Source organism: Styela clava, chromosome 7 (genome assembly GCF_964204865.1).
Source record: "Styela clava chromosome 7, kaStyClav1.hap1.2, whole genome shotgun sequence".
NCBI classification, from domain to species: domain Eukaryota; kingdom Metazoa; phylum Chordata; class Ascidiacea; order Stolidobranchia; family Styelidae; genus Styela; species Styela clava.
In genome coordinates, this window is record NC_135256.1 from 12,868,547 (window position 1) to 12,886,982 (window position 18,436).

Here is an 18,436-nt window from a genome sequence, read left to right on the forward strand (position 1 = left end):
ACGATGCAGAACATGAAGAAATTTTGGTTTATGAGCAATTTACTTCGAATTCTGAATGCCAATCAGAAGATTCTTCTATTGGTATCCAGGTTCAGGATAATAATGCCTTTCAGTCAACCACGGAATTAGTTTCGGAAACTCAAGAGCAGACTATGCAAGCGGGTGAAATACGGAAAGCAGTACAAGATATTATGATAACGTCGAAGGAAGCCACTAATGCAGCTCAGATCGATGTTCAGGAAATTGATGTTAATTTCAACTCCAGCTCAAAGAAGAAAACTGGCATTGCAGGGTCGGCAGTTGGTATTATTGGAAACGTTTTCTCGTCTGCCAAGAATATATCTGTAGGTAAACATGCTGCAAAGATTGTAAATGGCGCCAAGGAAACAGTTGTCGGATTGATTCCTAGTGTTACTCCGCATGACGTGATCATATCAGCTTTTGATAATGAAGCCATCGTAGAGGTTGACAACAGTAGTAGTGGAACTAATATTGTTGAAGTTGTAAGTAGCACTACAAGGCTGCCTACAAGACTTTTCGAAATCGCAAACATTGGAGGAATTGTTGAAGGTGGGTCAAATATTGTGAATGCTGCTGTGACCGGGCCTGTTGAAATTACCAGCGGCGTAGTCGACGTAGTTGGAGTTGGGGGTGTGATCGAAAGTGGAAGGAACGTCGTTGGGAGAATTACAGAAGGTGGATCAAATATTTTACATGCTGCTGTGACCGGACCTGTTGAAATTACAAGCGGAGTAGTCGACGTAGTTGGAATTGGGGGTGTGATCGAAAGTGGGGGAAACTTGGTTGAATTCGCAACGGACACTGTAGGCGTAACCGATGGCATTAATAGCGTTGTTGAAATGGCAAGTATTGAAAGAGTCGTCGGCACTGGAGGAGATATTGTGGATGTCGTTGTTGATACCATTAATATTTCGGGTGATGGCATTGAAAGAACAGAAATAGTGGAAGAAGTGATTGTTGATAGGGATTCCGAGCCAATTCAAATGCAACAAAATCTTGTAGCTTCTGCTGCACATAGAAAAGTAATAAAGAAAGCGAAAAAGGCTGGACAATTTCCTCCAGAAGAGCAAAGAGACATTGTGATACAAGAAAATCCGAACACACAAATCGGACAAGTTGTGGATCTCATAAAGCTACAAGACCAGGTAACAGTTGGTAAACAAATCAGCTCAGATGGTAAAGCAGTAACTGAAACCAAACAAATTTCACGAGACGTGGAACCATTGATTGCAAAAAATACTGAGGTCGTTAAAATTATACAAAAAGCACCAATGAAAACACAAAACGTTAGCCAGGGTGAAAAGAGAAAGAAAATTGTAAAAGCGGTACAAAAGCAAGATGCTCTGGTAACAATAAAAGAAAAGGGCAGTAAGGAACCGAACGAAAAAACGACACAGGTGAAAGCGATGCCGGTTCAAAAACAGAGCGTAAAGCGTAAAGTAGTAAAGAAAATTACCAAGAAAGTCAATCCCACAAAAGTCGTTGAAACAGCTACACAGCAAGAGTCCAAGATTATTCCAAAAGTTGTTATTCCTCTGGTCGATCAAAAAGTTATACCCGGTTCGAAAATAGTCCAAGGTAAAGTTCTATCAACTAAGGTAGTTACATTTGATGAGGATTTCCAAAGGAAAATGGATGATGCTGAAATGGATAGACTGGAACGAATCGCCCAATCACAAGAAGTAGGTCAGACTTCTAAAGAAGTACAGCAACCAGCGGATGGCATCAAGTTGACCCAAGAATCTCTCGTGGAAGAACTTGTAAGTCACGACGTTCAAGATGTCGTTTCTCAGATGTGGGATATGCTAGACGACGACTCTAATCAACAAGGAGAACAAAATATAGCTCAGACACAAACTGCAAAAAAATTGACAAAAGTAGTCAAAGTTGCTAAAAGCTCCATACCACAGCAAGCTGTCCACGTGAAGTAACTTCCTAACGTGTATCATATTCATAATGCTCCATGGTCAATACCAAATTATCTCATTTCACACAAATACATTATTAAAATATTTTATTTTAAAAGCATAATTTCAATGTTATTTCTACTTTAAATATTTGAACTGTTTGTCATGTTGTTAGAGAACGAACATATCGTTAAAATATTATTTAAACATCTACATTACTGATATTATATTTCTACTTTTACATTTGACCAATAGTAGCTTTGATATTAGAAACCCGTGTTTCATAGCAAATACTCCAGCGAAATACTTTATAGTCTTCAAATAGCTTCATATTTACCTGTATCAGGCTTTTCTTTATAATTGCGATCTTCGAGCTTCCACAGGTGATTCACGTAACACTGTTGTACTAAAATGTCTACCAAGAACGATGAATTAACACCAAAACGAAATGGTTCGCTGTATATTCTCATTTATCTTCTTGCAGAAATGGCAGTTCTTACCCATACCATTGCGTCTAAATATATAACTTTAACCAAGTTTCAATACACAAGTATCTGTTTGGATAAAATTCCATCACGAATAAGTTAATTCACTTTTGAATAACAAAATTCTTAAATATTTAAAAATTATTATACTTTTTGCATAACTAGGTTTTTTAATTAGCAATCGAGAATTAACTATAATGTAGATTTGAAAACTTCACGATATATCGTAGTGGTCATAAAATATTCAATCATTCATGAAGTATCGGATGTGTTAAAATGTAAAATTCACGTTTTGTGTTTCTCCAAGCTCTCCACTGTTTAAAATTGTATATAGTCCTAAATTTTAACATAATTCGCTATTTAATATATGTAACCGCTATTCGTTACAACTTATATCATTTCACACACAGTGTACTTGTTTTACTGTTATATGATAATTATATTCCTAATATCAATATCGGTTATAAATGTGTATACCCACTTGGTCGTATTAAAAGGTTATACGTTGTGATTTTTAGAGACTGGTTCAAGTTTCTTAAATAAGGCATTGGGCTATCAGGCTCCTCTTATAGTTATAAAAAGGTTAATAACACCTTTCAGTGGATAGCCTACCGTCTGGAATTACTGGCGGCTGGACATGAAGTGAATATCTGAAATAATTTGCGTCCCTGCTTTTGCAACTCTGTTTTACGAGCAAAAGATATATATTTGATATTGTGCCTAGTGTAATCAGCCACTTTTTCTAACACACGGCAAAAAATTGTCAAGGGACTAATAATAAATATCCGACTATGTTTTATTCCCAACTAAATCAAAAGCGCAGGCAGACGCTCCAAGTCAAATGTTAGGGACAACAACGTGATTTAGGGTCCAGGCACTGCCCTAATACATATATATTTCATCCCATCCATCGACAGATTAAATATAATGGGTGAGCTATGCAGAACCGTATAAATTCCAGTTTTCCTCAACCCAGCAGCTCCTAATTCCTATGCGTAGATTGACTTCTGCTTGCTGTTTGGGGAAAAAAAATCTATTAGCATGTTCGCCCCAGGTACTTCACAACTTTTTCTGGTCATGTGATTTAAATTTGTTATGTGAATGAATGCTTACAATTTGAAAACGCTGGGTCGAAACATACATTTGGATGTAATCGATCCTTTTCTGTATTGATAACCATTTTATATTATTTTTATGTTTCTGTATTTCCCATGCTTCAATCTCAGATGTTGATCATCAAGTTTGTGATTTGTAGATTATCGGACTGTAAATTTACTGTTACTATTGCTTAATTATCGAAATGTGCCCATTTTTGTAAATAAAATATAATATATAACACAGTTTCAATGAAGAAATGTTAGGAATCCATCTAATACGATATTTTGGAGAAAGAAGACGTGTAGGAACGCCGCGGTCATCATATTTTTATATAAAACCTTTGACAATTTGAGTTTTTAAACGAAAATTATTCGGCATCAAATGCGTTTGATGTTTAGTCTATTTTATCAATAAATAATATATGTAGCATCTAAAGTTTGTTTGAGAGATTTGTTTCAGGCCTGGGTAACTTACCTAAAACGCAATAACGAAGTCCTTTCAAACGGGAAGGAAAGCCCTATTGCCCTCACACAATACTTTTCAGAAAGAGCCGGTTCTTTTTCAAAAACAAACATAGCATGTAAACTATAGTGTATTTTAGAACTCACAATCTCAAAAGATTTGACTAAGCAGAAATGTATTAGTAAAATCTTCATAACACCTTTGCATTGCACTCCATGTGTTTGACACAAACTCTATCAGTCAATATTTTTCTGCTGTGCTGTTTGTGAAACTTTTGTAATATGCTGAATTGAAAATATTCCGAGCAAAAGCGTTCAAAAAAGGGCCCAGAAATCACATAGTAATCCCAGTCTCATCTGTTAATAGGCTATTCAATTCGCCTTAAAATTATGCTCTGAAGTATGTGAATAGGACTGTTTAACCTGTCTTCATAGATGGCAACCTATTTGACATAATTATGTTTTTTTTTTAATGCGAGTTATCTTCAGTCGTTTGTCAGACAGAATGTGATTATCCCAAAATTAGATTTGGCGTAGCCAATGTCGTGGTCGAGCATATTTTTATCTATGAGTCGGGTGTCAAAAAGCCTGGCGTAAAGTGTAGAAAGCGTGGCTTGACCGCTGTATATTTCTCATATGTTTCATCTGAAATGAATGGTCGTCTATAGACCTATAGCTATAGCATTGTTCACGATCATATCATTAGTCCAGATCTCAGTAGATTTTGCACAATGTTTTAACGCATGAATATGTGAAGGGCATAGGACAGTTGTATTTTTCGTCTCCTCGCGATGATTCCTATGAAGGGACGCATCCTGCTACACGTAAAGGAACTGCTGAATCGAGACAATGAAACCGAATCCTAATGTATATGTGATCTTTGCCCGTAATCTTTCTGAATTTATCAAAATCAATCCGTTTTAGCATCACTAACCGTTTTGTGTCAAACAATAAATTTGGAGATTATTCAGCTATCGGATAAATCAAACCTATTTTAAATGGTACACTCCCGAAACTAATGTCAGAACATGTCATTTTAATCTAATAAGAACAAAAATTAAAAAAATATCCTAGATGGATTCATTCGTAAGGTATTGTACTACACCTTCTAAATCCAAGATAAGTAAACTAATCAAATTTTCGTTACAGTCGGTTTTAATATCAGGTCACACTTATGGATATTAAGCGGAAGTTCATCGAACGACTGCAACAGACGAAGTCATCCGCCAGCATTATACTGTATACCAGGAGTGTCCAACCTGCTTTCGACTGATTTTTGTCATACACAAAAACGATTTAGTATACTGAATATGCAGATAACTGTATACACGCATACAAAAAATTACATTTGGCTCTGTGAGCGCAATCGCCACCAAAATTTATATATTTTATGTTTCATTCAATTTGATTATGTAATTGTACCAGGGTCAAATTCTCATCATTTATTAGTTGTAAATTTCTCAAAAAATCTTGCGAAGTATCCATATTATCTAAACAGCGAAAAATAAATATTCTCAAATCATAAATGTTACATGACTGCTCAAAGTTTAATATCTAATTTATAATTTCCTTCAAACCCGATTCTTCGCTCGCTTGGAATTAGAAAAATTGGTCATGTTGGGTGCCAATGTCTTCCTGGGAATACAATTTATCACACTACTCTTGGGGTTAGGAATAACTTTAGCATACTGCAAAGTTTTTGTTGGTTCGTTTCCCAGTCAAGACACACGATATGCGGCACGTTCATATTAGAATCTTGACAATGACGTTTGTTACGTAATAATATTCGCTATCGGGCTTGCCCAGACTCAAATATTGTGTAAATCGTATTTTGCGCATGTACAGTACTGTATTCGTTCTGTTTCAAAACACACAACAGGCGCTGCATGAAACTGGAACTCGAGACGTGGCGATCGACGTGTCGGCTGTAAAAAGTATCCACGCTCGGACTGATATGAATGATACTGTTTTTTATAAACCTTTGAGTAATCCTGTAACATTTCTCTTCAGCCCCGAATACTTTATATCTGAGTATTGTTCGGAAACATAAAGAATCCATTTACCAAATCAACAAAAACAATAACAGTGTAACCAATGAAGTATGGGAAAGATCAAAAACAAAGGTTCACTTAGTCTGGGAATGAAAGCTCTTTAGAATTATAAATAATTGTTTCGGGAGCGTTCGATTGTTATCATTTTGATGTGGTAATGGGCAATTTGGTGTTTGCGTTACCGAAATACGATACATATTAACAAATTCATTGTAAAAAGTTCAGAATAATGTATTGATTTCAAATCAATACTTTTCTGCTCACCAAAAATAAGAACGGACAAAAGATGTTGCCTAAATAATCAACTTAATCATTTGCTCTCTTCACTACTTAATGTGTAATTGTCGTGTCTGGGTTTGTGTAGTTTTTAAAAAACCCAACAGCCTAATTTGAATGCGGGCTTCAGCCAAATTAAACAAAACGGCCTAAGGATTCGTAGAAGGCTATATTAAGTTTACTATTTACGTTCACTATTGGTAATTTTAATTAATAGTTACCAAATAGTTGAAACAACTTAAAATATCATCAAAAAGGCGGAATTTAGATATAAAATAAATTAGTATATTTCAACGTTAAATAAGAGCTATGACGGCTAATCAGACCAGGTTGATCGTTTTGTTATTTTGCTGTTGTTAATGGTCATGTTAGTATTTTTATTGTGAAAAAACAGCTTTTCTCATTAACTATTGAACCAATTGCTTTAAAATTTTACAGTGGTTAAGAATTGCATATATTTGAGCATTGCTCTCTTGTTTTATACACGAAAGTTAATCCTTATACGAAAAAGCCATTTCGGTGTGAAATTTAGATATATATAACATTACTGTTTTCATAGAAAGGATCAATAAACTTTTAGGCAAATGATCGAAAGGGTCCATCTTACTGAAAAGGCCGAGAACAAACTGCTGGGTTAGACAGAGCAACACTTGGCCCGCGAGCACGAAAACGCCAATAGCTTGTTGAGTGGCAGTATCTATCGACTTGATAAATTGTTTTAGTTACAAGTCACCAAGTTTGAGATTTTCTACACCAGGATACTAGAAATGTACTTTAATGCAAAAACCTGCTACCGTTTGGATCTAGAGGCCATTCAGTGAAACATATCGCTATGGCTAGCTACTTCATTTCATATGATTGCGATGATTTTGTGGTGTCACACATCACAATCGCGGTGGACTGAATGTCAGCTTTAATTAAGCGCCGACAAACCGCATAACCTAGCCCTAGATAGACCCCTAGATAATTAACTGAGCCAAAAGGTTATTATTTGATTGGTAAATGTGCATTTCGCTTTATTCGTATCACCCCCAATGGTGATTGGTGGGCACTCGGCGTTCTTTCACATGCTCTCAATAACATTGCAAGCAAAGAAACAAACCACCAATACCTATTGCGTTATGAAATTTAGTACCCACCATACTATATGTTAAAAACAACACTTTGAAATAGTATTTTAGAGCCACCCTCACGTAACAATTTAGATATATATAAAAAAAATCGCTTCAGCGGCTTGATGTTGTTTGTATTTGTCCGAGACCACGAATTCCGCACTATATTTTTATTGGTAGGTTAGTTATGTGCTGCCCTTGTGCTCTCAACAAATAGAGCCTGATCGACCGTCTTATCCATATCACTAATCTCTTATCGCTTGTTTGAATTCCTCGCGAGAACTTTGATGCTTCGCTAATACTTCGCGCGACGGAACCGTCAACATCAACCAGTAAAGTTCTACGGTCGCTTTGCCGGGTGTGGATTGCGCTTTGGATATCATTATGACATAACAATTAATTATTGAGATTGTATTAGTTTAGAGGCGAAGTCGCTACAGCGGACAAAAATAGCTGGTTCATTAGAACATTTATCTTGCCCGACAACAGGATTTCGTTAAAGTGAAATAATAAATTGAGATGATATAATTGTTGGGCTAAATTAAAATTCGGATTGAATCTATCTTCAAAACGCAGAAACTCAATACTTTTCGTGTTTCACTAATTGAATTTGGTCTAATTGCTGAGAAACTCGGAATATTGAGAAAATCGATACACCTAATCGCGTTAACGGTGCCTCGCGAACGATCTGCTGTGATAGCGGCGTTGCGACGTTTTTAAAAGTCAGCATGTCGTAGACGTTTTCATTACATCGCAAGGGGTTCAGCCTTTCGGAGCAATAATAGTTAGTTCAGAGTACTATTTAGCAGAGTTGTGAAAGTGGATAAATACTTTGATTTCGTCATGCCAAAAGTAGAGCAGTACAATTGTACTAATAAGATAATTCACTAACTACTTCAAGGCAATTTCTCCTTTGTGTTTAAATAAACTATTCTCATCTACTTTGCTCAATTCGGGTTTTCAGACCAGTTCTTACCGTATATTGATTTTTATGAAGGGCCTTGTGAAAATGCAAGGCCATATTGCGTTTTCATCCGAAACATTGAAATACTCATGTGCGAAATTTTGGCTTCATTTCAGATTTTTACTAATAAACGTAATACGTCTGATAAATTTTTGTATTGGTGGAGATAAAAAGACATTGCGAAAAACATTTCAAGAAGTTAAATTTGTTTCGGACAAGTCATTTACACTTGGATTTATTATCTGCAACAAACTGTGCGATGGCGTTTACATGGGAGACGGTGGTACAAATCATCATCCTTGTATTAGCACTCCGGGCTCTACATATGGTTTCGGCGAACAATTCGTGCTCTGAAGTCCGCAGAAACTTTGTTTCAAAGCGGATAGGTCCGGTGAAAATTGTCCCATTCACCGCTTTTGAAGGTGGGTAGACGATTTTAGTTTCATTTTCTGGCAAAATAATTGAACTTTCACAAGTTGTTAATTGGTATTTTGTATTTATTATTAATAATATCAAGTACCAAGAAAATTTTCATCTCTCTGTTGCAACTTCATATAGTACTCTAAACGCGTACAAAATCAGCTATACAATGGATCGACGGATTTCCCAAATCGGTTCGAAATAGAAGGAGTAATTGTTAAAACATAAATTTATATTATATATATGCGACTGATATCTTGGCATGAGCGTGCATCAGAATTTTTGTTTATCATATGTGTTTCTGGTATTTAATTAATATAGGTTACTTCACGTTATAAAATATACAATAGGCAAAGACGATGAACAATAGCGGATATATATGCTACGTGTATCAGATCCACTAAGATTCAAACGTAACTACTCAAAGGTGAAACAATTTGATAAATCCAACAATATTACTCTTTTATTCTATACGTAGGGGGAAACATGACAAATGCTCACTACTCTGAAATTGTGATCGAAATTATTATTCCTTACGCGTTAGACACGCAGACCCTACGTAGGTTTCGTGACTAAACTATACGTGAATTGTTATTTCTATATTATAAAAATAAATCTGCGATAACGAGCGCGTATATAAAGTGTAATAAAATATATTTGTGGATTAGCTTTGCTGTAAAAGAAATGTAATTTACTGTATTTTTACTTTGTCAGTATGGCTTGAAAAAAAAATGTTGATAATATTGTGTAGGCAGAATTGCTATATTTTCCTTACTTTGTGGCGAGAGGTATTCAGTATTGTATTACTTTTTATTGTGTTGCAAAGCAATGAAAAACCGCTCCAACACGATAAGATCTCAGATATTCACACCCTGAAAATAGCTTGATCGTTTTTCATATAACGTCGTTAATTTTAGGGTGGAATGTCTGAAGGTGGCAATTATTGGGCAGTCGAAATAAACACTTCTTAAGAAAATTGCGCGGTCGAGTTTTTTGCACAAATGTGCGAAATGTACACACATCTTTATAATATTATTAAAACCATTGCCTCCAGCAAGATATAAAATGCAGAGTTATTCTAGCAATTACCTAAAATGCGTCACGACCAACGCAGATATAAAATGATTCAAATTTCACAGTCAAACGGGTATAATTTGCCTGATGAAACGAAATGTCATAAAGTTGTTGGGTAGTTTCAGTTGGTCCCATTGAACAGTGGCATGAAAAAACAATTGAAGCAAGTGATACTAAATTTTAATCATCATAATCTTATAATTTCATATATAAGAAAATTGAAGCGGCATTGCAAAATATAGCAAAATCGTTGTCCATGCGGGATATGTTTTCGCATTTGTTCCCCTTTCCTACGTGTCGTATATTACATACAGAAGTCTGAGAGGAAGCTTAAGATAAGATCCTTATCAATATTTTACTTTCATCTTTGGTGACGAGTTACTAACGCAACCGCAATTGTAATTTCATTATAACTGACCAAAATCATCTTTTAATATTTTTCGCGTTTTGTTGCCAGAGGCGTTCCGTTGTCGTGATACATTGGATTTCATAGCATAAATGTTTTGATCAGTTACCATGTTCTGTAATTTACTATGTGACCTACCTGCTTGGGACATTTGGAAGGGTTCGTGGTAACTTATTTTTAATTTTATTCTAATTAGTTCGTGTTTTTGAAAATGGATTCGATTCGATACCAAATATAATATATATAGATGTTTAATGCGCTTGAAAGTTTCATGATCACCCAGTTTAGTCTTCTGTTATAAAGACATCCCTCTCAACTATGTTCGAAACTGGTTTTGTGTTTATTGTGCCTGTGTATGTACTTACAATCATATATATGCATAAAAACTGTCAAATGTTCGTTCCATTTCTATCTTTTAAGCGCCCAGTGTCATAAGCTAACACATCCAAGACGGTGGCAGATCATTTCAGGCCGGATTATTATAAGTCTTTTGATTTTTTCAAAGACTTGTTTATATGTAATCCCCTCAAAGAAAAGTTGCACACTAGAAAATCCTGTAGAATCAAAATTATAATACAATTATAAATGATTTCGTTTTCAATCGCAGAGGACGCATGATTTACAAGAACTTGGGTCATAACGGAAAATGTTTAAATATGTTTACATTCGGAACCAATAAAAAAACGTATGGTCGACTATCCGTGGATATGTTTTGTTATACCATTAATAAGTTCAAAACATGCCCCAATCATTACGCCTAGTTTTTATTTCATTTTTATTATTAATTATACTTATTTTTGACTTGATGCTTTATCATACTTCATCAGGGACATTTTTTCATCATCATATAGTTTCGTAATAGCACGAGATCGATATACGCAAGGCGGCTTCATTACTTGTGTCTTGCAGTCGCATTCCGAATTGCAGATATAGAATAATCCAAGTAGCTAGGAAATATATAGCACCTTGAGCGGGATAAATTTATCGAACACATCCTGGGACAACTATTAATCGCTTCGTTTTGCATCATAATTCGTGTATGTATGCAATTATTAATAGAGAAAAATACTTTCTGTCTTCTACTCGTCCGATCTTTAATGGTGCTTAACACGGCCAAATGAAATAATGATTTACAATATTTTCCCTATAAGTAGAGCGTACCTTGAACTAATCTCGTTTACCATCTTCTGTCCTATTTTGGGGACGAGTGTTTTGCTTTAAAAAAGCACTGAGCGCACATTGATTTCGCGCCTAAATAAGATCTGTTGATAATGTTTGTGTCGCAAGTATGGCCATGCTTCATATGAGGCTGAGAAAATTCGAATGCTTGATAAGAATCTCTTCTGATTTGAATCCCGTATTGTCATACTTTGGCGAGTATTCATCTTGATATCAAGGTCCTTAAGAAATCTTCACAATTTGGATATTTATGTTCAATAATCACCGACGACGAGAGGTAGCGATGACCACCATAGCCGTTAGTCTATGCTGATATTACAGTTAGTGAAATTGAGACTTGAAATCGATTGCTCGCATTGATTTCAATATAACGCATTTCAATCAGAATATAAAAAATGCTGCATGCTACGCATCAATTCATGCGCTTTCGATTATATGATTGCGAAACGTTAATATTAAAATTGCCAACACTCATTTTTTACATATTTTCTCAGTCTTGGCTGACCTAATGAAATTACAGGGTTCCTTAAAAACTGTATAAGTATTATATATTATATTTGCCACTGAAGGCCTCTAGTTTTCAATCTTCATAAAGCCTGTAGTTGAAGTATATGTTTCCAGGGCCTATTAGCACTACTTTGCATGGAATTTTGATCAGATTTGTTTCTTTTATGGGATCAAGTTTTGACCGCCTTTGTATTACGCGGTTGACGTTGGTGTTGATTTTGCTTAGTGGGATTAGTAGTAATAGACACATTGGGCTACACAAATAAACGTCTCAACTTTGGCTTTGTTTAGTGTCAAGGTCGGCAAAGTTGTTTTATGGTCATCCTTGGATAACAGCGGATATTTTGTATACCGTATCTTGATTATCTAATTCCACATTTGTTTAACACTTGGCTTTTCGAATACTAACTCATGGCATTTACATTGTGCCCTGATCAAGCTTGGCCTACCATCGATCGTTGATAGGAATAGATGAATGTTGCCATCTTTTATTTTCGGTGCAATCTTGATATCTTGCAAATGGCCTGCCAATGGTCATTTCAAATCTCGACCACTGGCGCCATCATTTCTAGCGTATCGGGGTCAATTCTTACGCGATCCGTTTCTAAACATTAGTAAGCCCTTTACTAAAAAGGACTTCCGATAAAAATCTCCGTAACGGGTACAATATTACAGAAGAAGAGTTTGCCGCTTACTGAGTTGTCTCTGGTAAAAATAGTCTGTTTCAAGTAGGCCGGTCAACAAAACAATTACCCCGATAGGCGATTAGTGACCGGTGGCTCGGGGCGTTTTTATCACTATTTCATTTCCTTGGTATATTCTATAAAGTACCATCGATGTTGATTGTTTATAATAAGCAACTTGCAAAAGTGAATACGCGAAATTTTGGCGCGCTCACCATTTATAGTGCAATAATAATATACAATTGGCGAATATCCATTTTGATAAAAACAAGCAAACTTTGCTAACTTCCATATCAGACAAGCATCGCATGATATGTGTGGTTGACCCACAGCAAATACGCATGATCGGCGCCACACTAATCGCAATTGGCGACCTTAGGTAAACGGACTCGACAAAAACAGACGCCAACATGTATTGAGATTTAACAGGTATACGATAAAAACTATTAATGTGTATTTAAAACAGCTTACAAGTTATATATATTGAAGTGACAAAATAAAATATACAACAATGTGTTTTTAGTACCATGATAAACATGATCCACATGTAGATATGATTAAAATCCAGTTCTTTGCCAGGCATCAACTGTACATCAATCCCGATTTTTATGTAGACTCCAGATTATTTGCATACTAAATAATAGACTACAACAAAACTATAATAAATATACCGTGAATTGGCAGTGACACAATGAACGCAAAAGTATGTTTACAATTTGTCTATCCTAACACTATAGTTTGCCAGTTGTGTGAACAAATTTCCCGAAAAGCAATACCGCGCATGGATGTGTAGTATCCATTTTGAATTGTTTTGCGTCAACCGCATATGTAAGAATACACTTATCTAATTACAATTTAATGTGCTGCATTGGTAATATCGCTGTAAAGATAGTGGTTTTGGGATATAATGCTACCCGAGCACTCACTGACGGTTTGAATGTGATTGCGAATTTCCGCCAATGATATTTTTTAAGTCTGTTTCACAAAATATTTTTTTATTCACTCGTCGACTGAAACATTACAATGACTAATAATTTTGAAAAAGTGTGTGTCGTTATTCACGCTTTGTTAACCTTTCGTCCTAATACTCGCTGCGTACATGATAGTCTCAGATTTGTTACGATACGAAGTAAATGTTAGCAGTGTAAATAAAATATTGAATAACTTAAATTGGTCGCTCGAGGGATTGGTACAAGATTCACGCGCGTGGCCGATTTATCGCTTCTGCAGCGTTTGAAGTTTTCAAACTGAGACCCAGTCAGTCATGAGACAACGATAAATGAAAATCAGGTAGCACAATTTATATAGCACCTGATTGTACATGATTGAGTTAACTCATTTGAATTGGTTTATTATTTTTCTGGCACATATTGCTAGGCTGGTAATTGAGAAATGGGGCCTGTAGGTTGACCGTAATAAATAAAGCAAACAAAAGCTCCCAAAAACCTCTCTTCGTGAAGTGTGGTTTTTGCGTTGCCAAAAAGTACCCGAACTTTCCGTAAGCTGCATCAAGGCAAAACTAGAGATAAAACATTTCTTGAGTTAGATTTATCGCCGGTTCATCTGTGGTTAAAGAAATGTACGATTCCCGTTTGACAGGCGTGTTTACATATCTAAATTCTCTACGCTGTAGGAATGATGAATTTTTGTTTGCCTCTTCGCGCGTGGAATATAATTAATTAATGGCTTGGTGTACACATCTTGGCTACTGTTTTAGCCGCCCGGTGCGTACAAAAATATTTAAACACTTTAAATTTGTTATGTTATGTCTTTTAGTGTTGCTAACGCCTTCTAATGGAATGACACTTGTATAACGTAAACCTTAGCGGGTGGTCTAACACTTATACACAACAAGGTATAATTTGTGAATCAAACAAATACATATGCATAACACCACTGTTGCTGATAAAATCAAAGACAAGGTGCAAACACGGGACAAAGCGTGCAACAAGCATTTAGTATTTAACAGACTGGTCTTTGTCTGGTTTTAAACTTACCTTTGAACTGTGTTATGCTTTACTTGTATACAAAATCCTCTATTTGTGGTGATTGACACTTTTGTTCAACGTTTGTTTTACTTCTCACTCGAAATGGGAATCTCCTCGGAAATCTGAGGTATATAAATTCTACCAAATAGTCACCTGTCAAAGCGTAATAATTTTAATAAATAAATAAAATATAAAAATCACGAATGTGCATAAATTAAAGTCGGTAAAATGGAAAATCTTGAAGGAAGCTGTTGTTGTGCCCATCTAATTTTGACATTCTGAATTTTGAAAGTACCTTTTAAATCGGCCATACGACAAATTACCGTAAAGTGCTTAGGGACCTATTTCATACAATCAGTATTAAAACATCGAAATTAATTTTCGATTTTTTTCTCACAAGCCGTTACATGCATTTCATAACGTTTAGAGGTTAGATGTGTGGACATTCAAAAATCCCGTCCATTTTAATAAATTCTACTTCCACATCCATATTCCGCCAATATTAATTTTCAATTTCCCCGCATAAATTCCTGGCATTAATTTTGTTAAATCAAAACTCACCAGCTTAATCCAATTTACATTTGTACTTATTGGGATTTAGGGACATTCAGTAGATTAGTACTCTGCTAATCTCAAGTCGAAATAGGGTAAATACTTTTTCTGTATTCAATTATACCAGATAACCGTTCTTTTGAAAACCGCTAATGGAATTTGAGCAGCATCGGCAACATTTTTAGTTTTTTTGTTTTGTTTACGATTAACAAATGTCTACAACATACAATTGTAACCCTACGTAATTAATACCCATAAAAATAACGGTTAACCCGATCTGGGATAAATTTTAACGGAACCGTCTTTGTAATAGCAGTATCCGTTTATATGTGAGTGTAATCGTTCTTGGTCAAAATGGTATTCCCAAGTACATATTGGTAAAATGCGGTTTCAAAAAAAGCTCTATGGAAAACCGATGACTCTTGGAACAACAATAACTTAAATCGGACATTTATAATCTTTTAGTGATTTTTCCACCCAGCCTAGGGTATAAAATTAAGTCGGATATGCCGAACCGATAAAATTTCGACCAATCGAATCTTCGCTTTTAAACTCACTTCTTGGTTTTACTCCATTGTTGACCTCACAAAGGGTGTCAAGTATTTCAAAGCCGAAATGTTTTTGTCGAGCGTAGACTTTGAAAACAAATTAATATTTTTGACAGAAGTATGCAAGGAGGTATTTATCAGCATTAACTAAATACCGCCTAATAAAACAGCATCAATCGAAGGTAGAATGCTGCACGGGTGGTCTTGCATTATCATGCAATATTTGGCTGTGTTTATTTTTAATAAAATAAAAAAGTTATGATTTTCTACAGTATTGCTTAATGTACGTGATTGTATCACATCCATACATTAGCTAGCCAATGTATTTTGTTGATTTACTATTATTTTCTGCAACTACCCATACTATTGTCATATTCGATGTTTCCGAATTTTGAATGTTTATTCGTAGTTATTTGTATTCATATTTAAATGAAAGTGTTGACTTTATTTTAACAGCCAAAGATCTTCGTGTTTGTCCAATGTCCGATAGACTGACATGCTGCAACAGACAAATGGAGATCAGATTCATGACCGCTGCAAGAAATGATGTCTCGAAAGTATTGGAATACAAAACATTAAGCTTAAGATTCAACTTCCGATCGTTTTCGAAAAATTTTCAAGGTTGGTGGAAGTCGTTTACTAATTATTTTTAACTCTTGCAGTCTTGATAGTGGTCTTTAAAAATGCATCAACTCGCCCAGCGGAGTTTATTACATTCGCATTTGATAGTACTGAAATACAGTAGGAATGTCACCATACATTTGTATGTCTCTCAGGGGTGATGGAATTGGAGGAAAGAATTACATTACCGGTATATATATACTACGCCGTATACATATACCTTATTCAGTTATCATTTTACGTATATGTCTACAATAGCATCTATATCAAACGAAAGTATGGAAAAATTAAAGGAGAAAATAGATTTTAGATGAAATGTACCATGCTTTTTATCTAAATACATGTTTGAAATAATAAAGTAGTGGTTTTACAAATTTGACTCTAAATACAAAAAAAGGCTTTTAAACTGTCTGAATACATCTGCTTAGTGGGGTCAAGGTTTCCAAACACTATGCTTTGAGAGCAAAACTTGAGCTGTTATTCACCCCTGACGTTCATTATGGTGATGTGTTTTTGTTACGCTAAACTCATCGTCTTATGGTGAGAGATTTTAGCAATTTTGTATAGGCGTGGTGAGGCTTAGCAAGTCACGATGTAGTAGTTGTTTTGTTTTAACGGGAAAGTTCCTCGAGAAACAAATTTTCTTAATGCTGATTGAACTGACATTTTGTTTTTATAACGGATTTTAACATTTGGTTTAACGTTTAACTTTAAGCATGGTCATGATTGGATTGCACTTGAAATGTATACTCCTCCTATAATCATGCTTGCCTGAGAAGAATGTGAGCAAATTCTTATAAAATGGGATTTACTGTCGTTTTTCAAATACATTATCTAGATGGAAATCTATGTAAATCTAATTACATGTCTATAATTTAATAAAAAATAGTGAATTCCACCCGTTATGGTCTCATTCAATTGATGGACGCTAGCCTCAGAGTGATGACACTCGGTCTGTTTTCAAAGCCAAATTTCTAATCATGGTTTGCCATGCTATTCATAGTAATAAATGTATAACTGGTCACAAGTAAACGATGTCGTTTAGCTAAGACGGAAATATGTTCTATATAGTTGTGTACATATAGTAACTTTTATTTTCAATTCATTGTCCTGATGAAGTATGTCTTTATGAACATTCGAAACATTGGCAAATTACATCGTTTGTATGTATTATATGCCATCGATATAGCTTTTCCACAAGTCCAATTTTTACCTTCATCAGTCAGTCCACGTTTTCCCCGACAAAAGACTGCTCCCCCGTCGCCTGCATTTCCCTGTTGTATCATATTAAGCGAGTGTTGGTATTTACTTTGAATGTCACTTAGATACATAACCACACTTCATTAAAAAGTGTTTTCCGGTTTTCAAGTTAAATTGTATAAAGTCACGATTTAAAAGATAAGAGTTAAATATCGCTATCGGAATATTTCCGGATTATAATATTTGCGAGGATGCATAATTGTTGTGAAATTTGAAGCATTTGACCAAATCACGTTTGCTGATTGTATCTTTTATGATATGGGAAATATGTGAAAAAGACATAAAGACATATTATGCTAAAATTGTTGGTAGTTTACTAACCAGATGGTATCTCACTTTAAGAACTTATGAATTTAAGGCTAAATTTTCTGGCTCCACAATTGATTCGAGGCTGTGTACCTGATGAAAATCATATAATTTTTCGGTTTATTCAGTTGGTGTCATCATATGCATAGGTCACAAAGTTAAACGGGGCAAATATAATGCTTGAATCTTTTACAAAACGGCTGTAGTTCAATTTTCGTTCGTACTGTGAACTGAGACCAATATTCATTCATGTAGAAATAACTAAAAACACAACGATTCGTTTGCACAACTTGCAAATCCTGTATACCTCACCACACTTCATTGTCGGGGTTAAAATTAGTTGTATTTTAGTGACAAACTAATAGAACAAAGCTGTGTTTATATTGCAATTGTACAGCTGCCCATTTCCGACAATTCATGATAAATTGACTCCTTGTCATTTCAGATGGAAATTTATTTTTTTCTACTTTTTTCGGATTGGACTAATATTTAAAAATATACGTTATAGAAATCTGTG

At 35.2% G+C, this 18,436-nt stretch overlaps 1 protein-coding gene across 1 annotated transcript in view; it reads left to right on the top strand.

Annotated features, from left to right (window-relative positions):
* Nucleotides 1-8,479: 8,479 nt before the first annotated feature.
* Nucleotides 8,480-18,436, top strand: part of LOC120328507 (glypican-5-like) — a 42,875-nt gene continuing 32,918 nt past the window's right edge. The window contains exons 1-2 of the mRNA XM_039395017.2: nt 8,480-8,797; nt 16,189-16,353. Of these exons, the coding sequence (XP_039250951.2) occupies nt 8,635-8,797; nt 16,189-16,353 (328 nt within the window). The 5' untranslated portion in view covers nt 8,480-8,634. The remainder of the gene's footprint in view (nt 8,798-16,188; nt 16,354-18,436) is intronic.